The sequence below is a fragment of the Bidens hawaiensis genome, unplaced genomic scaffold (assembly GCF_021521415.1).
Source record: "Bidens hawaiensis isolate Kalapana, Puna unplaced genomic scaffold, B.hawaiensis_p1.1 tig00006555_1, whole genome shotgun sequence".
In the NCBI taxonomy this organism is placed as follows: Eukaryota; Viridiplantae; Streptophyta; class Magnoliopsida; order Asterales; family Asteraceae; genus Bidens; species Bidens hawaiensis.
Window position 1 is genome coordinate 1,055,651 of NW_027491442.1, and position 23,761 is coordinate 1,079,411.

A 23,761-nucleotide genomic window follows, 5' to 3' on the forward strand; every position below is an offset into this window, starting at 1 on the left:
TATTTTTTGACAGCAAAAGCATGAATCTATTCAATCTTAACAGGATGCAGAAGGAAATAAAACGTTTCATCGCTGTGTTTTTTATATTAATCAGAATGGACATGTTTTCGACTTCCAGCAATCTCGATTGGTTGTGTCGTACATTTAACAGGAGCCTTAGTTGTGACATCCGTCAATTTCGGTTATTAGTTTACGCGACACAGCCAAGGAAGGTGTTAATGAAGGCGGGGTATGTGTGGCATAAATGGAAATCCAAAGTTACACAGGGTAAGTAACAATTAATTCAACAAGCAGCTTAAGAAATACTACAATACATGCTATTATTTTCATGACTACTGTTTACACAACTACCCTTGGTATATTAAATTGCTCAAATGTTGCAGTGCTAGCTGTTATACACTTATACCCCCCAATGATGTCTGTCATCTTGTATGCTTAATTGAAATCAATCCAGATAGTAATGATATAAAACAAAGAATGATTATATAAATATATAATCACCATGACCATGAGTACTTAAGGCCTTGCTTATAAGAACCTCTCTTATTTGTTATAGCATTTGTGTTTTACCATCCATCTAAATAACTACATATTTAGAACCAGTGTTGCAAAAATCCCGACTAGGCGCCGATTAATCGCTAGTCCCCACTTTACTGATTAATTTTGGGCTAATCGGCCAATTAATCGGTCAATGGTCAAATCCGGCCAAAATCGACGGTTTGCGGCGAGATTCCGACCAAAATCAGCGGTTTCCGATGAGATTCTGACCAAAATTAACGGTTTCCTGCTAGATTCCATAAAAAAACCAGCGAGATTCAAGCTAATTTCTGGCCAAGATGTGTTTATGTATTTATAAAACTAAAAACTACATATAAAAATGTTTGTTTGTATATATAAAATTGAAAATTATACATTAAATTCTAATTCGATTAATCGTTAGTCCCCACCGTACCGCCCGACTAGCGATTTTTACAACACACTATTTAGAACAGGGCATATCAAACATTAACAACCAAAACATATTAAACCATTAGAAGTCTCTTATTTTCACTACATAACATAGCAAATGCCAACATCCGAATAAGCGAAATTAAACAAAAGCAACGAAACTGCCCTCAACCATCAAGCAGAGCTAGACTAGCAGTATACCTAATAGCATGAACAAAATGCCCTTTCGTCTCGAGATCTGATCTCGTTCTTAATCGCATCAAACAGCTTAACCCTTCCATCGTTCGTCAAAATCAAAACTTCCCGTTCGTTTTTAATCAACAATGGTTGAATCGAAAGAGTAGGCTGCGCAATCACAAAAACTTTCTTCCAAGAATTCACCACCCCATACTCTCCCATCACCCAAACATCCCATTTTTCACCATTACCCTCACGATAACGAGCACACAATGACAACGACAACGACAAAGAGTCTTCCTCCCCAAACGAATTCATACTTAGATCATAATCATTTAGAACAACATGATCAACATCCTTCGGTAAATCATAAACCTGAAACCGCTCATTGTCCAAATCAAACGCCATAACAACACGAGACCCATCTTCTTTATAAGCCAACCAGCTGACAAACCCGTTCACAACCGTCGTGCTAGACCAAAGCCTATTCAAATAACAAGGCGCACGCACGCCTTCCTTCACCTCCCACGAGTTCGTACCAAGCGAATAAACCAACACAGTATTGTTCTTGTCAATAACCGGACCCATCGAACAACACAAACAACCGCCCGTATGCTTAATGTTTTTCAAGTTAACTCCGTAATCGTAAACAATTCCCACGACCTTAAACTCGCAAGTCCTCGAAACAAAACCAAACCCGAATACGAAAAGCGAAAACTGATCCTTTCGCTGACGCCATAGGTCCTTGGATGGATCTCCTAATGAGAATGAACGATCATGAGGGCCATTGAGAAGCTTGTATTTATTGATCAAAGGGTTCCAGAGAAACAATGTACCATAACTTGAGTGAAAACTTGAATCAAAGAAGCATATTAAGCCCTTGTTGGATCCCGAAAACTGTCGGTACCCACCGGTGTCGGGTTTGTAAGGGAATTGGAGTGTTGGGGTTTTATGGAAGGTGAGTGGAGATAGAGATAAGAGGAAGTACATGTGCTGGTTGTTGTCATTGGTGGCATTGTAAGAGATGATGGTACGGTGATTGTCAGCTACGGTGGTGGTGAGGTGGAGTTTGGTGAAAGAAGGGTGGGAGATCAACGGTGGGGATGAAGTGCAGACGCATCGGAATCGAAGGAGGGATTTGGCGGGAAGACGAGAGGATGTTGAAGATGATCTCTTGAGGGAAACCTAGGATGTGTTTTTGACATGTTTGGTTTAAGGAAACAGAGCGGGAATCATGGGACCAACGAAGCAGAACCCTAAAATAAATTTGTTTTGAGAGGAATCTAGGGGAAGATGATTCTACAGCCCAAAACAAGCCCACTTTAAATAAACTAAAACAATAACAAATGGCCCAATAGGAAATTGTTATTTCTAGTGTCAGTGACACGACCCGAAACCCAGCATGAAAAATATAGGTTTTGGATCAGCTGATACTACCCGTTTTCTTAAACAGATCAACCCAAACTCAACTCGTTAAAAAGTGGGTTGACCTGTTAACCCGTTTGACAATTTAGAGAAGTTAATATTTTACTTTAAGAGATATTTTAGAGATAAGAAGTTTTAAAATTTAAATTCAACATACATTTTAATTTTTCATATATCAATTAACTTTTAAAAGTAAAACTAATTTATTTTTACATTATTTTTATCTACTTTTTACTTACAACATTTTCATTTTATTAGTTGTAACTATCTATTCTCTAGTTATTTCATTCGTTTGTTCTTAACTTGAGCTAAATATGTGAACCTAAGTTTGTAATCGGGAATGAAATATAAATACACAAAAACAATTAGATTTATCACAAATTATTAACAAGTTATTATGAATAAGAATAATTAATTGTTTAATTTATTACCAAGTCAATAGGTATTACTCATACTCATATATGAATGTAAAATGGGTTGACCCGAACACGATACGAATTTAAATGGGTCGACACGACACGACACGAATAAAAATATGGGTTGGGTTAGGGTTGAAGAATCTCAACACGCTAACCCACCAAGTCGAAACCTATCAACCCGTCAACCCGACACGATTGACACCCCTACTTAAAACCAACTTGCTTTGAGTAAACGGATAGGGTATGGTGGGCGGTTACTAGGGGTTAAAGTCAGTTATGGTCAATTTAAACAAGGTTGATTTGGTTCGGGTTAGGATGTGTTAGGGTTAGATTGGATTTCGGATCAAAAACATGTTGGTTTAAAAAACACCATAAGCCTTTTAAAAAGAACTAAACTTAGAGAATTGGTACGATTGTCTAATTGGACATCCCGGATAAACTATGTTTTATGAGCACTTTTATTTTATATAAAGTTACGTTTTTGTTGGATAGTGATGACCATAGAACTCCACAGCCAAAGGTATTTATTTTTTAAAAATCATAAAAGGAGGGTCGGGTTCAAATTCCCGACGAAAACAGCTTACACTACGTATAAAAAAGTTCGGACAAAAACGGGCAACTTTACACACTACGCAAAAGAACAAAGAGGGCATGGCCACCCCTTGCGCTAACCATTCTTCGCCCTTGAACCGCTCTAACCAGATTATTCAGATAACAAGATAACAGACTGAAACACCTCATAACTATTTATAGTAAACCAACTCTTAAATCTGCATTTTTTTCGTCTACTACAGACTTGAACCCTTACCACTTGGTGTAGTGACACATTAGCATTTACCTTGGAATCATTAGACCAAAGGCTCAAAGTAGTTGTTACCTATTAACTTTATACTTTATGTTTGTTTAACATCCATACGCGCCATTTTCTACCCTGAGACATTATGCTACCTTATAGAGCACAATGTGTGACACTGTGACATGTATCATGACACTAGAATTACAACCACAGTTCATTTAGAATTAAAGATCATCAAAGAGTACGAAGAAGATGTGGAATCTCTTTTCTTGAATTTACACTCAATAATCAAGGATCTCAAAAATGAGAATATTAAATTTCGTGTATGGATTTTGTTGGTAAGTTAAAATACCCTGAGACTATAACGAGACGACTTAGGCAGCCCTTATGCATCCATGGTTCACCATACAGTTAGTACTGGTTATATAATCACCATACAGCTAGAACCAAAGCACATAAACCATAATAACTAGAAACTTCACATAAAAAAAAAACTGTTATTTTAACTGTAAAATACCAAATAACTAGATTCCAACAAGCATAACTAAACAAAAAGTAAATAAATTGTTGCCCTCAATACCTCAGCCATCAAGCAGAGCAAGACTAGCAGTATAACGAAGAGCATGAAAATCAGCAGGGGCGCCTCGAGTCCCAAGATCTTGCGTCTCATTCTTGATTGCATCAAACAACACAAGCTCCCCACGATACGTTAAAATCAAAACTTCACGGTCACTTTTCATCAACAATGGATGTCCAAACAAACGCTGCGAAATCACAAAAACTTTATTCCAAGAATCCACCACCCCGTACTCTCCCATCACCCAAACATCCAATTTATTCCCACGATAACTAGCACACAATGACAACGACAACGGGTCCTCCTCCCCAAATGAATTCATAGTTAGATGCAGATAACCCGGAACAATACCCTTGGGTAAATCAAAACCTTGAAACCGCTCATTGTCTAAGTCAAACCCCATGATAACACGAGACCCGTCCTCTTTAAAAGCCAACCAGTTCACAAAGCCATTCACAAATGCAGTGCCATACCAATCATTATTCATGTAACAAGGCGCACTCACACCTTCCTTTTTCTCCCACGAGTTCGTACTCAGCGAATAAACCACCACAGTATTGTTCTTGTCAATAACCGGACCCGACGAACAACACAAACAGCCTCCCGTATGCTTAATGTTTTTCATGTTAACTCCGTAATCGTAAACAATTCCAACGACCTTAAACTCGCACGTCCTCGGAACAAAACCAAACCCGAACACACAAAGCGAAAACTGATCAGAAACTTTATGAGGGCCGTCGAGAATCTTGTGTTTGTTGACACTAGGGTTCCAGAGAATCAAGGTACCAGAGCTTGAGTGAAAACTGGAATCGAACAAGCAGATTAAACCGTTACTGGATCCAGCATATCGTCTGTAGCCTCCACCTTTACGTGGGTAGGATGGGAATTGGAGTTTAAGGGTTTCTTTGAAGGTGAGTGGAGATAGGAGGGAGTACAAGTGGTCGTTGGTTTCATCCAATGAATCATAAGAGATGATGGTACGGTGGTTGTCGAAGGGTAGGAGATCAACGGTGGGGATGAAGTGCAGACGCATCGGAATCGAAGGAGTGATTTGGTGGGAAGACGAGAGAGGATGTTGAAGATGATTTCTTTAGGGAGGTTGAAGAAGGAGGAGTCTGCATGTGGTTTTGACATTTGTGAAGGGAATGAATAAAGTGAGGACGAAGGAAGAAAGAACCCTATTAATTAAGTATACGACCGGTTTAGGTTTTGCATATTCAATAAAAACCAGTTTAAGCATAGAACTACTCAAACCGATTCGGACTGGTTCGGTTTGGTTATGTTTTAAATCGATTTAACCGGTTTTAAGGTTTTAAAGGTTAAGACAAAAAAAAAAAAAAAATACTGGTTTTAAAGCCGGTTTGCTTGTGAAATACCCAAAACCGCTATACGAACCGATGGTTTGGTTTGGTTTGGTTTGGTTTGGTTCGGTTCGGTTTCCGGTTATCGTTTTTTGTTCACCTCTACTTAAAATATAAATTCACAGTAAGGTTGATTTGGTTCATGTTAGAAGTTAGGGTCAGAACAGGGTTCAGGTTAAAACATGATTTAAAAAATGGATTTGTAACATTACTACGCATTTTAGCTCTGATCTAGTATGCGCTTAACCCAACTCTCCGCGTGAGTAATCGGCATCATTTACGCGTGTTTATTGTCCGTGATGCACGCGGAGTTGCCGTTGGTTATACGTGTTCAAGCATCGGTTACACATGTGTAAATGCCAAATACGCAAGTCGAACTAAGAAACACGTGTCAGAAACCAAGTAACATGCGTAACCAGACCCAGTACACGCTTAAGGTGTAAGTGGCCATTAAACAAACACTAGAAGTCGCCTTTAAAAAGAACTAAGCTTAATGATTTTTTTTAACAACTTTTCATTCAACAAGCCAAACACCTCTCCTACCGAAAAGCCTTGCAAAACAACATAAACGAAATTACAAGGCCAACACTTTCCATTTTATACCCAATTAAAGTTTGAGTCTAAGCCCTTTTTTCAATCCACAATAAACTTAACACTTCGATGTGCCTTAACCAGCTTATTAGCGAAATATAATTATCCCTAGCCGTCCAAATGCACCAACAAGCCACCACAATGATAGACTGAGCCATCTTCGTATATTCAACATCGGAAACGTGTTTGTAAACATCACAAACGCCTTGAACCAAAACATGAAGAAAAAACATACTCAACAGACTCACCAGACGCCAAACAGCAGCTACAAGTATCTGGACCCAAAAATTAGAGGCATTCATTGGTTCGGATATCAGTTATTCGGGTGGTTCGGATCAGCTTATTCGGATTTTTATTTTTTTTTGTCCCAATCCGTTATCCAAACCAAATCCGAATTCGTAATTGTCTAACTGAACCGAATTTAACCAAATATCGGTTTGATTTCGGTTAAACCCGAATTCAGTTTGCATTTATCCATTTTCAGTTTTAGAACTAGACTTTAGCATGTGCATACAAATGAAAACATACCATAACATGCAGTCTCAACAGACAAATCACAAATGCTTGTAAAAGAAGGTTAATGAAGTGGAAAAATCTTAGTAGATTCTCCTTTGCATACTGTATTTCTAAATGACTCCAAACTTAATCGTACGCAATGACTAAATTCTGATAATTCGGTTATCCATACAAACCAAAAAATTTAAATATCCGTTATCCAATCTGTAAACCGATTTTGTATTTGGATAAATTATTTTGGTTACGGATACGATTTGGTTTCCGGTTACTTTTTTATTTTCACTTTTTTAACACCTATCAAAAACTCAAAAGACCAGTGTTCTGAAACCCGGCCCGGCCGGTCGAATATGTCCGATCGAGACCCGTTCCCTATACCGGGTGGGGACAGGGTATTTGGACCGTTTTCTAAAAGCATGGTCGGGTTTTGCGGGTGGCGGTCAGCCTAGACCCGGTGACCCAGCGGGTCAACCGGTAAAACCCATTTTTTCATTAAATCCAAAATGAAATGTGCATGTCGGGATTCAAACTTAGGTCATTTCCGATATAGAAGCTTTAATAATTACCCCATTAATCAACCAATCAAGCTTCATTGATGTCTTTATTACTCAAACATAAATCATATATATTTAAAAAGTAATATATAAAACACAAATAAACATTAAAGTTTGTTATTATTATGATTTTTGGTTATTATTATTTTTATTTGTATATGAATTATATATATATATATATAAATTATTTATGACGTCTTCTGAGTCAAACACCGATCCGCTCTACTGGTCGGTCCGATCTTTAACCCGGTGAGGCTTCCGGGTGACGTCCGGAAACATTTAAAAAGACTTTCCAAAAGCCCACTAGGCCCAACAACCTCTTAAATTTTCCGATCACCATTCTCCGATCAAACAACCTTACAAATCTTTAATCCTCTGATCACTCACTCATTTCACTAAAACAATGAAGAAGACAACACCAATCTCTGCATCCAAACAATCCCTTCATTATCTCCTTAAACCCTACAATCATAATAACAATAATAATATTATTATTAAACCCACAACCACCCATCTCCGCCGCATCTCCGCCGCACCGGAATTCGATGAACAACTCCTCTCACTCCCACCACAAACTCTACTCAAAATCACCCGCCAATTCGAAACATCAAATAAAGCCCTAAATTTTTTCAATTTCATCCGGCAAAACCCATCTCTAGATCAAAACCCACCTCCATTAGCTTCCATATTCCAAACCGTAATCGAACTGGCAGTGCGTGAGCAAGATTACCCTTCAATTGTTAAAATATTTAATCTTTCTAAGGAATTAAAGATACCCATTACCCCCAATTCAGCAATTAGGTTAATTAACTACTTTTCCCGCCAAAAAAAGGTTCAAGATTCGGTCTTGGTGTATAATGGATTGGATACAGATTGTAAGGACACTAATGTGAGGAACATTGTGGTTGATTTGTTGTTGAAATATGAAAGATTTGACGATGCCCGCCAAGTGCTCGATGAAATGCTTGAACCGGATGCGAAGTTTCCGGTTAATGAAATAACGTTGCATATTGTGTTCCCGGTATTACTGAGACGGGGTTGGGATAATAGGAGTGATGGTTTTGTTGATTTGGTACCGAAATTTGGGTGGCACGGTGTGTTTCCCGATAAAGTTTTGCTGACTCAGTTGATTACTAAGATGTGTAGGAGTTATAGAAGTGATAATGCATGGGGATTGTTGCGTGAGTTGATGAAGTTCGGGAAAGTTGAAGCTGCACCGTGTAATGCGCTTATATCAGGGTTGGCGAGAGAGCGGGACTACAAGAAGATAAAGTTGTTGTTGAAAGAGATGAAGGAGAATGATATTAAGCCTGATATTGTGACGTATGGGATGTTGGTTAATCACTTGTGCAAGGCCCGTAGAGTAGATGAAGCGTTAGATATGGTTAAGAGGATGAAAGAAGAAAATAATGGGAGCTCCGGTTCCATCAAACCAGATGTGATTCTTTACAATACTCTGATTGATGGTTTATGTAAAGTGGGAAGGCAAGAAGAAGGTTTAACATTGATGAAACAAATGCAGTTGGAAGATAATTGTATACCTGCTGTTATAACCTACAACTGTTTGATTGACGGTTTTTGTAAAGCTGGTGAAATCGAACGGGCCCAAGAACTGTTTGATCAGATGAGCGACGGGGGTGTGGATGCAAATGTGGTTACGGTAAACACTTTGGTGGATGGAATGTGTAGGCATGGAAGAATCAGTAATGCAATGGAGTTCTTTAGGAAAATGCAAGAAGAAAAGGGTATTAAAGGAAATGTAGTAACTTATTCCACTTTGATCACCGCCTTTTGCGGGGTGAATAATATTGAAAAAGCAATGAGATTGTTTGATGAAATGGGGTCCGTCGGCTCACCTGATGCACTTGCTTACTACAGCTTAATATCTGGTTTGACTTTAGCTGGAAGGCCTGATGATGCTAATGTTATCGCTTCAAAAATGAAAAAAGCCGGATTTCAAATGGATCTTGTAACATACAACACGTTAATCGGAGGGTTTTGTAGGAAAAAGAAACTTGATAAAGCGGTCGAAATCCTTCAAGATATGGAAGAAAATGGAGTGAAAGCAGATGGTGTTACTTACAATACCCTAATTTCATATTTTAGTCAAAATGGTGATTTTGAAACTGCTCATAAGTTTTTAAAACAAATGACGGCTGACGGAAATGCCCCTACCGTAGTCACTTACGGCACTCTGATTCACGCGTATTGCTTAGCTGGAAATCTTGATGAAGCGTTGGATATTTATGAACAAATGTTAGAGCTATCAAAGGTTGCACCAAATACTGTTATATATAATATGTTAATCGAGTGTCTTTGTAAGCGTGGGAGAGTAGATCATGCTCTTTCTTTAATGGATGAGATGTTACAAAAGGGTGTTAAACCGAATACGACTACTTATAACGCAATGCTCAAGGGGCTATCGAGTAAAAACAGGTTGCAAGAAGCGCTTAGACTTATGGATCAGATGACTAGTCAAGCTTGTAATCCTGATTATGTCACTTTGGAGATATTAAACGGATGGCTCGAAGCGGTTGGTGAGATTGAGAAGTTGAAGATGTTTGTGCAAGGATATCAAGTGTCTTCTGTTGCTTCTACTGCATAGGATTAGAGGTATTACATGATGTTGTTGAAATTATATGTTTTTCAGTTATTAGTTGATTACAAGATTTTGACACTTTTGGAACATATAGCTGGGCTATGCTTTTTAGTTCTATTCATGTTTTTTTGAGGGTTTTTGGATGTGTGTTTTAGGAGTGATTATTGTAACTTTTAGGATGATATGCGAAAAAATAGCGACAACTTGAAGTTGTGTTAAATCAGTTTAGAGTGTGTAGCAAAAAAAGTGTTGTACTTCAATTATCTGATTATTTAGGGTCAAATTTGTTAGATTTAGATAATCAGATAAAAGAGTTGGCCAGTTGCTGTACAAATTGTTGTTATTTGAATAAATGCAAAATTACCTGACTATCTGTAATCGTTAAACTTGATTATGCATAGAGAAATTCTTTAAAAATGAACGTTGTAACGCTGCCAACATCAAATTCATGCAAATTTAACTTTTAATCATATGCTTTTAAATGGTTTGTTAAAAAAGGTCATATTTTCTGAGAACAGTTTTTTTTTGGATTCTTTGTAGATGTGACGGTCATTTTGAAAGATATAACTAAACTATATAGCCGTAATGCGATTTTGTGTTAATGTGTTATATTTCTGTTCTTTGAAGAGATCATGCAACTCATAGAGGTGCACAAATCAAGTTTTTTTTAAAAAAAACACTGGTTCCTGGGTTGGTCAACATAGTCAAGAACCGGGTCGGGTAGGAACCGGTTCCGGGTATGATCGGTTTTTTACCACGTTAAGTCCAGGTTTTTATCGATTTTGGACAGGTCATGTTATAAGTTTGTGACAAGAAGTTTTATTCTGGATTTATGTAAGACCTTTGTTAATGAGATTTTTGGCCAGAAAACCTCAACTGAGATAAAGCTTTCCTAAAAGCCCTTGAGTATTTTTGAGGTTTACATTGATCCCTTTATATTACGATGGGCCTTTTAAAACTTGCATCATTGTTTATTTGTGGCACAAAATTCTCTCTCTGTTGTTAGTGCTACAAATAGATGTGTTTTGCTTATAGAATCTTCAGTTATTCTTTTCACTTTTAGTGAATAGTCTAAAGTTTTATAAAAGTGCCATGAGCATTAAGATTTCTTACGGTTTAGAAGGCACAAAAGATAACTCTCATAAAGAGGCTGCTTTGTTATAATTCTTGTCCACGTACGAGTGTTAACGAGCCGAGTTTAGCTCAATTTCAGCTCATTTCGAGCTTTGTATCTAAAGCTCTGTCTTGGCTTGTAAGTAACATTTCAATCTCAAACACGGCTTGTGTATCATTGATGATATTTTTTTATATATCATAGTATATATTATTTGGCAATTTTTTATCGTAATTATATATAATAATACTAGGTTTTATCCCTCGTATTGCGGGGCTTGTTTTCATTTTCGTTTTTAAGATTTATATATTTTTTATTTTAATTTTATTTATTGTAAGAGAGTTAATAATATAGTTACGGTTTGATGATAAAAGGGTTTCACAAATAAATGAGATGTTATAAGTTTATAACTTGTTTAAAAGCACTCTTTGTTTTGGTGAGACCCATGACCTGTTTATTTTTTTTACTATAAACTTGTTTCTTAATTATAAATAATATCTTTTTTTAAATGGATATTAATTTTTTGTATTTCTCTATTTCATCGGATTTTCATATCAAATATTTGGTGAGATTAATTTTTAATATGATGAGATGTTATAACCTATTTAAGGGTTATCTGGATTTGGTAAAACTCATACCCGTGAATTCGGGTCAAACGCATGAGAAACCTCCATTTACAAATAAAACAATCTGGTAACTTGAGAGGATGTAAAAAACAACCAAAGAGCTTTTAAATGTTTCGTTTATATATATTTAAAATTTCTTATGTAGTTGTGTATTTGTTATACAAAAAAAATTATTATGTTTGTATAAATAAGATGTTAGTTTATTAATTGAGCTTCAATAGGCTTAAGCTTTGGCTCGAGCTCATTTAAATCAGTTTGGTTCAAGCTTTTTTTAACTAACCAATTTCGACCAATTTACGAGTGGCTTAGATCGTTCACATCCGTAAAACAAAGAGATCTAGCAAAAAAGGGTATGCATTTTATGCTAATTGGCTCAATTTGTTAGGTTTGGGATACATGGCTTTTCAAATAAAGTTTATATGAGTTTGTTTATGCTTTTTTTATAAAATATTCCATGTAGCATAATTCCCATTGTTTTTTGCTACCAGCTTCTTAATGTTGCCATTCTCTTGCTTTTGGCATCCATCATCATTGGCTTTAAGAATAAATAAAGAGAAGAACCAAGATACCCATTTCTCCAACCATTGAGAATGTATTATTTTTATTTAGTTTTTATTTTATTAAAAATAAATAAACACATGGATACCTTGGACTTGTAGCACTAGCAAAGTAGCAAGGTTCACATGTACCTCCATGTTCCCCATTATAGGGATGGGGTGCAATTATTTATCCCACCATAGCCTTATAGAGTCATTTGTTTGGGAGAAAAACATAGGTTCACTAGAATAATTTCATTAAGTGTCTAATAAACTTTTACCGTAGTAATAAAAATGAAATTCGCAGGCGGTAATTTTTGATGCAGCGTTTAAGTAATTTGCTTAGTATAACTTGTTCGTTAAACACGACAATTCAAAACTGGTCCGTTTAATAAATGAGTTGACCTGCAAGGCCGTTTAAGTTTAAGGGTTTTGAGAAAAAAAAGTTTACTTTTAGATTTTCAAATAGTTTATTTAAAATGTTAACATTTAAAGTCTGATAATTTAATTTTTAACTTTTTTTTCTAACTACAGTAGAAACTCTATAAAATAATACACTTTGGACCACCAAAATTTATTAATTAAAAGATTTATTAATTAATTGATAAATTAATAATTATTAATTTATATATTAATTAATATTTTATTAATTTATAGTAAAATACTTAGTTTACAAACACCTTTCAAGCTTCCACTTAATTATTGTATACAATGCATGTATATCAAATGAACGGCCTAATTTGAAAGAAACCTTCAATCTCCCACCTTATTATGCTACTTGTGTTCAATGTATCACTTTATGGACATTAAAAATATTAGAGACGAGATTCAAGGGGAAAATTAGAGACGAGATTCAAGGGGAAATTGATTTCAACAAAAAACAAAAGACAATTGAGTCATTTTTCAAGAAACCTTCATAAATCATTCATGTAATATGCTATATATAAGGAATTATTAATTTATATTTTATATAGGGTCTAAAGAAATTATCAAAAATGTATTATCTTATAATTTTAGCGAATTATTAATTTAGCACCCTATCCCCGAGTCGGGACCGGCAAAAAATATTATCTTAGAGAGTTTATTAAATAATCGAGTATTAATTTATCGAGTTTCTACTGTACTTGTTTTTTACTTGAAATTAGTTTTTTTCTCTCTCTTGAATCTCACCAAATCCTAATTTTCAACAACTTGATTCTTTAATCATTTCTATTTGGTTCCTCTAATCTTGAGCATCTAGATATATAAAGCCAAGTTAGTTAATTGATAATGATAGAACAATGTGCAAAAACAATTAAGAGGCATCAAGTACACAAAAAGAGTTTATATTAGTTGAGGATATTGATTGTTCAAATTGTTACTGAGTTTTCATGTATTACTACTTTACTAGCATATGTAAATGAACACTAAACGGGTTTACTCAAAACACAACACAAGTTTATGTTTGAGGGTTGAGCATGTTTGGGATTGAGTTTGAAAAATGCTTATTGACTTTTTGGTGTCAAGTGTGGGTTCATCGTTCACCTATTGAATTCCTCATCATGTCAACCTGATTACCCGAAATCATTCAACCCCTATCCCAACATATTTGACACCCAAGTTTAAGTGTGAGAACTGATATCTTTGACAAATATATGCGTCAAGTTTGGATTCATCGTTCACCTATTCAACGCCTCATACTGCTAACCTGAAATCATTCAACCTTTAACCCGACACTTTTGACACCCAACGTGATAGGTGAACATATTTTCATACAAACAAATGTTTTGAAATCTACAAACTTTTTTATCTATTTTCATAAGGTGAGCTTTCTTCACTCCAAGACGTTTTTTAAAGATACAAGAACATAAATAGGATAAGTAAAACTGTTTGGGTGTGTTTCTTGATTATTGAGGTAAACTATTATATGATATGGTTTAAATATATTTAAAACCAGTTTTTATCCTTGTATTACGGGGTTGTTTTATATTATTTGTTTATAATATTTATATATTTTTTGGATTTTAATTTCATGGGTAAATAATATACTTAGGATTTGATGATAAAAGAGTTTCATAAATAAATGAGATGTTATAATCTGGTTTAAAGCTATCTGGGTTTGGTGTGACTCATGACCCGCTTATTTTTTTTACTATAAAATTGTTTCTTAATTATAAATAATATTTTTTTTATAAAAAAATTGGATATTAATTTTTAGTATGTCTGTATTTTATATGATTTTAATATCAAATATTTGATCAGATTAATTATTAATTTAATAAGATGTTATAACCAGTTTAAGGGCTATCTGGATTATACCTGTGAAGTCGGGTCAAATGCATGAGAAGCCTTCATTTACAAATAAAACAATCTGATGGCTTGATAGAATGTAAGGAGGTTTTATTTATATATATTTAAGATGATTTTTTTTTTCATGATTTTCCTAGTACTTCTGATATAGTAGGTGTTGATATAACTAGATAAGGAGGCTAAAAAGTGATTGTTTAACAAAGAAGCAAGCTTCTAATGACTTTGTAATTGTATATATCACAAATGAATAGCAATGTATCCGATTTCGAATAAAGTTTCATCCGATTAAAGCACACATACTTTTGCGAAGACTCATGTTCAAACTTAGACAAGACGACTTAATAAAAAAGGATGTTTATTTAGCTATTAAAAAAAGGCACGCATACTTAATACGATTAAAATGGTTATATAATAAAATTGTCTGGATTTTATTATAAATCTGAATTTTATATGAAGATTTGAGTTATATTTTACCAATCTTGTTTGTTAAAATCACATGCTTCATCCATGATTAAAAGAAAAGTTTATTAGATGATGGCTTTTTTTTGTTTGCCCTACCATGAGGGTTGTTTAAACGTCATTCATATTTGACTTTATTTTAATTCAGGTTTAATAAAAAAGATTTCAAAACAAATAGTCAAATAGGAAATAATTTGGTATGTGGGTTCATATAGAATTATACAACAAATATATACATTCAAAATACTAAGATGGTGATGCACCTTAGTGAGTGTGGAGTGCTTATGGTTCGACTAGACCTGCTTTGACGAAAAGTCTGGGTCAAAGTCTGGGTCAGGCAGGTAACTACAGTTTTGATCCGTCTTTTAGTATTTTATGCTTTTTTTATTACTTAGTTCATCTATATATTTATTGAATGTCAGTTTTTTTTATATTAACCAATGTGTGTGGAATTCACTAATTTGTATCTTTGTAATGAAATTTAACAATATTGATTAAAATGTAAATAATCAATACACATGAATATTCATCTTCCATTTTATAGTTATCATAATGAAACTTTTTATCAACCAATACACATGCAAACACTTGAGAGGCAATCATAAATATTCACCTTCCATTTTATAGTTATCATCACTTCAATTTCCTATTTGAAACTTTAGACTATTTTTTTTTGGCGGCAGCTTTTGTTAAACATTAGCAAGAACAAACAATGAAAAACAAAAAAAGTTATAACAAAAACTTACACTAGTCCTTTCATAAAACACTTTTCCAAAAAGATCTACTTTTACAGTTTTACTCCACATGTGTCTCAAAGTTTTTATGCCTTCTACCGTCTTGTAGATGCTCGCTAATCTATGTGTTGTGAGAAGGTAACCTCGTTTCTAGACTTCCAAATATACCAACAAGTCGTGAGGATAATTTCATGAATTACCTTATTCTTTTTATGACCAAGGTTGCTAGTAGCATGGGACTTAAGTAGATCCCGTACAGTAAACGTGTATATAGGCGGAAGACAACACCAATTGCTTATCAATTGTCTATTTTTATCATTGCGAAATGGCACGATATAAGCAAACAATCGCTTGTCGTTGTGTCTTTTCATGCTCTCCACGTAACCTACAAACCGTAAATCCCACATCCACCTTTCTTACGTGAAGAGCCGGAAATATAGAAAGTCCATTCGTTTTCGCCTTTCACTCGAAAATGTAATATCTTTTTTTGGATCCAGTTATTCTACTTCTTGACAAAGGTGACTTACACCTTAGATATTTCAAACAAAACGGCCTTCATGGAAGCAACTGAAAAAACGCCCGATGAATTGAATCTTTTGTCCAAATCCATCTATTCGATTGAAACGTCAGACTAGCTTGATTCAATAGAGTAAGTTGCATGTAATCTTTGGTCCAAAACCATCTATTCGCTTATACTACTTTATTGTAAGATGTAACCATAGAAAAGTTGCATCTAATTAAATAAAGTAAATTATTACGCATATTTTCGTTGTGGTAAGGTTGTTTAATAAATTTACCTATTTTTACCAGCGAAACGAACTTTCATTAAATCAATAATTTTTTTTTTTCAAAATTACATTCAGAATCTGCGATATTCATTCACAAACAACACTTTCTTTACAAAAATTACATTCATATTCTACGAATACCAAAGATCGTATGGAAGGGGCAATGGTACAACTGAGAAGAAATATATTTAGCATTTTAGCATTACGGAATCGATTGTACAAGACGCACTACAAAACTGTTTGTCAATTGTTTTCAATAAATGGATTTGAACCGTGTTCTAAATCTTTTATATTCGTTACAAATCACTAAAGCACGCGGAAGGTATCTACTAAAGCACGCGGAAGGTATCTAGATGTGACAGTATCTAGAGATGTCGACCTTTCACGCACATTAATTCAAAATCTTCTCAAAAGCAACCATATGGCGGTCCTTTAATGTGTCACCATTGTTTTTTTTTTTTTAACGAATTAATCCGCACGTTTTCATTTTTACTACTATAAAGTTAGTAAGCCATTATATATACATATAATTAAAAATATACATCATATACGATCTTATAACAAAAATAAAACTTTGTTTTTTATTGTGCAAACCAAATAATTTAATTGAACAATTAAAATTGTAAAATTGATGTAAAAACTTGTGGCATACATCTTGGACTTGAAACAAAATTTATGTAACTAAACTTTCTAAGATACGTTATTATTATTATTTTTTTTAATCAAAATAGTGTTGAGATATATACATATGTACATTAGGAGGTATTTAGTCATTTAGAGTCATTTGTTTAGATTTTTAGCGTTTTAAAGCATATACATTCATGTGCTTAGCAAGCAAGCATATGCGTGTGCGCGCGCGCACACACACATATATATACACACACACAAACATTTAAAGTAAGGTTTGGGCATCATATGGTGCATATATAGCAAAGAGCCTTCAGCCTATCAGTACCAAAGTATTAAAAAAGATTCGGTCATTTTAAGAGGTGAGGGTAAAAATAGCATTATGGTTTAGAAGTAAAGTTAGATTTGCCAATAATAAAAACAACATATGATTCATCTATAAGCCTTTCAATAGAAGGTGTGTTTTAATTTTGACTCATGTAATTCTGTTCATAATTTTATTTCGTAGTCTGGTTACATGCTTTTGTGAGTCTTTTGTAATGAGTTATATTTTTTATTGGGTCATGTTTAGTGCTCTTTAATTCCTTATGAGTGAAGATTTTTTAAATAATTATTGCCGCTAAAAAAGAACTTTGAGAAATACAAGTTATTATAGATTTATAGTATACTAGACTTTTAGACCCGCGTGCTGCGAGTGTATGGTGATATTTTGGTTGTTGGTTATTAATATTTGCGACGATTTATGATATCTCAAAATGCAAAATTAGTGCCAAACTGTCTACTACTTATCTGTTTATATATTTGTTGTAACAATATAATTATATTAACTAGATTTGTATAAGAAAAAAAGTACAAAAGAGATGCATAAAGAAAGTGAATCATAGCTTAAATGAAATTTAATAATTTATTATTATTCACCATCTACCTATATTCTAATAAAGTAAAATAAATGTGGACGCATGTCATGTTTTGGTTAATTCTTATAGTTTTTTTTCCTCCAAAACTAATATTCCCTAATATATGTAATAAATCAATAATTATTATTTTCCTTTTACACTATATTTATATAATATCTATATATTTTTATAAATATAAATATTAACATATTATTTTACTATATATTTCAAAATACTTGGTAAATTCCAAAAATCAACAACAAATCATGTTTCTCAAATTAAAATTGTTTCGGGTTTTTTGTAGAAGTTAAATTTGATTTATGGGTCAAAAGTTGGTAAATAGATTGTTTGATACAAGTTACCTATATTTAGGTCAAAATTTTTTACGGATAAAAAATAAAAATTTTGAGTATTTTTAAAAGTTTGAGAATGCAAAATAGATTTATCGTCAAATTTGTTATGGGTTCAAAGTGTTACTTTAAAATGTCAAATGTATGAACGTTAAAATTTTAAACATGATTTAGGTTTTCAAGTTTATTTTTTTAATGACATTTTTTGAAATAATCTTCGGGATTTGGCAAATTGACTATTTTTCCCTCAACTATTAAAATTTAAGAAAAGAATACGAACACTTTCGACATGCCACCCCCATGCCTATCAATGCTTGTAACTTTTATCAAATTTGAAATATTTATGTCAATATTAATTTTTTCTTCAATGGTGATCAGAACGTTGTATGGGAATCATGTCATGCAAACTATGCTCAAATGAAACAAAATATTCTCAAAATTGAATGGGTTAACACGTTATTTTTTATGTTGTCATTATGACAAAGTCGAGAAGCCCTCTGAAACTTATCAAAATCTTTTTTATGGTGTAGCTCAGAAAAACATAGTTCTTGAAGAACATCCATTGCTACAATCTAATGTCCTACTTAATTTCCTTTGATGGGTGGTAAATTGATAAATATATCAATAAAGGTAACACCTCTTTTGTATTTAGGCTGAGTGGTTAGAATTACTATTGTAGAAGTCTTATTTTCGAATTGGTTCATAACCATAACCTTTTCAATTATACATATATGATACCGAGAATGAATTTTTCAACATATAGAAGCATTCTCGGGTACGATTTTGCACGGACATTTTTTTTGTTAAGTTCATTTAAAAAAATCATTTTGTGATATAAATAAAATCAATTTATATACACATTGTATAGATACAAACATAGATATAATACATTTTTTTTCATATACGCTATGTAATTATTTATTTTACTTATAATTTATAATTTGAATTATTTCTTGTGTGACACGAGCTCTAAAACTAATGATTGATGTAGGAAAAGATATAAGCTACACTATTGTAAAATGAGATGAGTACATGTGATAGAACAAATGCTAAATAGTTCAATAAAAAGAAAGGAAATTGAAGAGTAAATGTGTGTGGAAACTTACCACCACGTGTTAGACATGAGATGAATGTAAAGCAATGTGTAAAAGCTAATGTATTAAAGAGTTTAACGGAGTGTAAGAAAACCACTAACAAAATTGAATAGCGATATTCTCTCATCATATTCTACAAATTAATATATATTATAATTACTAGTTTTAAACCCGAGTAATACACGGGATTTTTCAAATTTTAAAATCAATAAGATAAATTATTTGAAAGAAAGAAACAACACTAATTAAAGGTAAAAGATAAGTCTAATATATAGATAAGAAGTTTAAAATATAAAATTTATAAATTTGAGAAAATCTCTTGCATAAAATTTTTGTATTAATTTATTTGTGAAGATGAACAAATGAATATGATTGTGTTAAATAGATGTATTAGATGTAATGTATCCGGATCCGGAATTTGCATTTAATCAGGGGTGAAATCATTGATTGAAGTTAACTAATATTGATTGGTGAATAATTTTGGTATGAATTCAAATTTCATGCATGATTTATAAATTTATTTTGATTGATTTACAAATTCAATTTAAGCAAGTCTACAAAATCGTCCACCACCTTATTTAGCGACAACAAATCAAATTCATCATCAAGATGATTTTTTTCTTTAATAAATTAGTTCCATTATGAAGTTACAAATCTTCTTCCTCGTTCAAAATGATATTGAAATTACCCTATGATTATTGGAAATTTTGTTGTCTTTTTTATTTAGATGAGTTTCTTTATTTTTTTTTTACTTAAACGAAAATGTAAATTTATTGACAAGAAAGAAATTAGCGGGCTTCAAAAAAATCTCTTACTTTCAATATAATTTTAAGCTCATTTTAGAACAAAAATTAGAAAATTTTCTTATATCATAAAGTGTTTTATATATTTGTAAACAGAATGTAAATATAAAAAAAATGAAGTCTATAAACTTTTTTCTTGTTTATGAATATCTCTACTCAGTTAATTATTCTTATTACTTTATATATACGTAATTAAACACAATATATGGAGTTTTTATTAATTTAATTAAGTTTTTTATTTGACTATTGGTAGTAGTTATCAAATATTGTTTTATTCAACTGATCTATGATATGTAAAATTTTAAAACCATTTATATTTGATTTTGTTTTTTAATAGTTTCTTAAAATAAATAACAATCTTAAATTGTTAAATATTAATATCATTACTATAAATATCTAGAATTAATGAAATCGAAGATTAGAATTTAAGAGGGAAAAAATGGTCAAGATAATAAGACAAGCATGTGACAACCAATATTTTCTTTTATTAGTACAGTGAGATAAGATGCCCAAAGGTTGATTTTACAACTACTATGACACCTAAATATTATACCCCTATAATATTATTGTTGCAACATATATTTCTCGAACAAAAGAATCAATCAAATTCTGTTTTCTTCATTATGAAATAATTATACTCTCATACCATATACAAAATTTCTTTGTAACTGGACAATGAGATTCTTCAACCCACAAAAGGTTTTTGATACCCATTCACCTATACTTAACAACACACATTTGCCAACCCAATGTACACCCCTCAATGCACATGGTACAATCCATCTATGCTTCCAAAATCACCTTTCCAAAAAGCCTATTTCTACTCCCCTCAAAGACACCCCAATCATCATTGCGTCATGCATACGTCACCAAACCCAAAAGTCAACCCCCTTAAGAAAACATTCCACTAATCGTCTATTAATCCCCAATTAATAACTACTCCCTGCATTACCGACTTGTGTCCGCTTGATCTCCATTTGTCTAAAATCGATCAAAACTGAAAATTTTACATATAAAATTTGGGATATATATGTATTTTTCAAAATTTTAAAATAAATTCCAATCCTTGAATCCCGATTAACCGTTAGGCCCTATCCCAGCGTCCGACTAACGCTTACAGATTTTTACAACATTGGGACTAACCCAACATCCGACTAGCGCTTATCGATTTTTACAACACTAGATACGACGCCGTTATTCCCGCCGGAATAACAAGCTCGTCTAACCCTTCAAAAAAGTCATCATCCATCGACGCATCAAAATTGTCGTCGGTGTCGTTATCGTTGTCATTTTCGTCGGTCTTTCCGGTCGCCGGAGACTGGCCGGCCAGAGAATATTCCGGCGGCGGTGAAATGGGTTTGTTTTTAATTGGGTCATCTTCGCCGGAGTTGGTGGGTTTGGTTCGGGTACTTCCGGCTAAAGAGTTCCGGTGAGTCGAAACCGGGTGGCTGTGGTCGCCGGTGTAGGTGATGATGAACATATCCGGGTCGGATCTATTTCGCTCCACTTGTTTTCGGGCTAAACATCCCTTTGATGTACTGCATCTATAATATCCTCTGTTCATCAAAATTATAAAAATAAAAGTCAATTTTTAATAATTAAATAACAAAAAATGTTCACACGGAAAAAAATTAATTCCAAAAGATTTCGGACTTTTGTTCGTACTTTTCTGTTTAAAAAATATTTTTTTAAAAATAGTTGAAGAAATTCACAATAAAAAAAAAGAATAGCTGTGCAGCTTGATGTTCGCTTATCACTTTTCTTTATTGTAATTCAATTCTTTTGTTCAATAAACAGATTACTAGCTCTTAAATAATAATAATAATAAATAAATAAATTACCATTTTTTTTCATTATGCTTTATTTAAAATACAAAAATAATTGAATAAAAACCTAGAGTGAATGAACCACTTTTTCTGCATTTCAATTTCATAAATAAAAGAGAAAACATAATTATTTAATTAATAAATAATTAATTTCAATAAAAATAAACAAAAAATGAGAAATTACAAACCTTGGATATGGAGAACCTTTAATTGGTTTTTGACCATATTTCCTCCAAGACCACACATCAGAAGATAATCCTTCAGCAGGCACTTGACATACCCTTTTCATCTGATTTTTCCTGAAATTACTAATTTTAATTAATAAAATAACAAATAAATGTTTTATAAAGAAAATCAATACTAAAAGAAACACAAAACTAGTACACAACAAATATTTTTATTTATCAAATAAATGAATAAACAAGTTTACTGCATGTGGGTATGAGGGCATCCCCTAAAATCTTGTATATGTCTATCAAGATATCATATTCATAAAAAAAAATATAAAATTAAAAACAACTTTTTGCAAAGTGGGTTTTAAACTTAATTCAAATTTAACAAAAAACAAAAAGAACATGTAAATAAAATGTTTTCCTTACCTTTTCTTGGACCTTGTACTTTGTGCATTAGAAGTTGTACATCTAGATATCCCAAAAGGTTGAGGTTGAGGTTGTGGTTGTGGTTGTGGTTGTGGTTTATGCTCTTGCTGGTGTTGATGGTGGTGGTTGAGGGGTGGATCTTGTAACCCACCAATAACAGAAAGGGGTGAGATAGGCAAACTCTGTGGAGATTGAGGTGGTTTCTGTACTTTTGGAAAGTCTAGGGGTATTTTAAGACTATTCAAAAACTGCTCAATACTATTGTCTTTTGTAGCTTGAAATGGGTTTTGAAAAAACCCCATTAAATTTTCATTTTGAAAATTTATTTTTTGTTGGGTGTAAGATTCAACAGGCCAAGAAAAAGATTTTCCGGCGGTGGTGATGACGGTGGAGGTGGTGGAGGCGGTGGAGCAGCAGGCTCTGACCACCGCATGCAAGTCCCAATCAACTTCCATTGTTTGACTTTTTAGAGAGAGAAAGAAACCAAGGCGCTGACTTTTTTTAGAGAGAGAATTATAAGAGAGAGAATGAGAGAGATATTGGATATTGGAGGTTGAATTGTTTAAGGGTTCAATTTATAAATATTTTGTAGGAGGGAGAGGAAAAGGACGGGCAAGAGAGAGAGGAATACGGTCGGGAGAGAGAAAAGGGCAGCTGGCTTTCACAAGAATTTTGTGGAGAGAGAGAGAGAGAGAGAGAGAGAGAAGTAAGGTGATTGGCAACAAATCCAAGGTCTTATCTTTTTGCTTTATTTATTTGTTGGAATTGCATTTTGGTACAATTGTTTCAATCTTAATGCAAAGTCATAACAATACTTTATATTTACGTCATGTCAGGTATTAAGGTAAACCTGGCACCAACGGGTATCTCTGTTCGGGCAGTGGAAATTCTTAAACGAAAACGCAGAGAGTGGACGGTGGGAGTGGCACTGTCTCCGGTACTACAATCGGGTGGTAGTCATTATTGAATGGTGAGGAGAGAGAAATTGTGTTTATGTGGAAAGAGAGAAAGATGGAGAGTTAAGGGTAAACAAGAATACTACCGTTAATTAGTAATGCCT

The 23,761-nt window shown here is 33.4% G+C and overlaps 1 protein-coding gene and 3 pseudogenes across 2 annotated transcripts; 1 reads left to right on the top strand and 3 right to left on the bottom strand.

The window, feature by feature from the left end:
- Positions 1 to 1,115: 1,115 nt before the first annotated feature.
- Positions 1,116 to 3,892, bottom strand: LOC143632971 (F-box/kelch-repeat protein At3g23880-like; annotated as a pseudogene).
- Positions 3,893 to 4,346: 454 nt separating this feature from the next.
- On the bottom strand, positions 4,347 to 6,596 carry LOC143632972 (F-box/kelch-repeat protein At3g23880-like; annotated as a pseudogene).
- Positions 6,597 to 7,764: 1,168 nt separating this feature from the next.
- Positions 7,765 to 10,153, top strand: LOC143632935 (uncharacterized). Its single transcript, XM_077101342.1, has one exon. It carries the CDS (start codon positions 7,765 to 7,767, stop codon positions 9,964 to 9,966), a length of 2,202 nt encoding a protein of 733 aa, XP_076957457.1. The 3' UTR covers positions 9,967 to 10,153.
- An 11,294-nt stretch (positions 10,154 to 21,447) lies between these two features.
- Positions 21,448 to 23,208, bottom strand: LOC143632973 (WRKY transcription factor 22 pseudogene; annotated as a pseudogene). The gene is made up of 3 exons (XR_013153604.1): positions 22,702 to 23,208; positions 22,291 to 22,401; positions 21,448 to 21,832 (listed from the first exon to the last, which is right to left on the bottom strand). The product of XR_013153604.1 is annotated as a WRKY transcription factor 22 pseudogene (transcript).
- Between the last annotated feature and the right edge of the window lie 553 nt (positions 23,209 to 23,761).

What these genes read in the sequence shown, in the direction of transcription:
- LOC143632935 (XM_077101342.1), top strand. Translation starts at nt 7,765, where the DNA reads ATGAAGAAGACAACACCAATCTCTGCATCCAAACAATCCCTTCATTAT.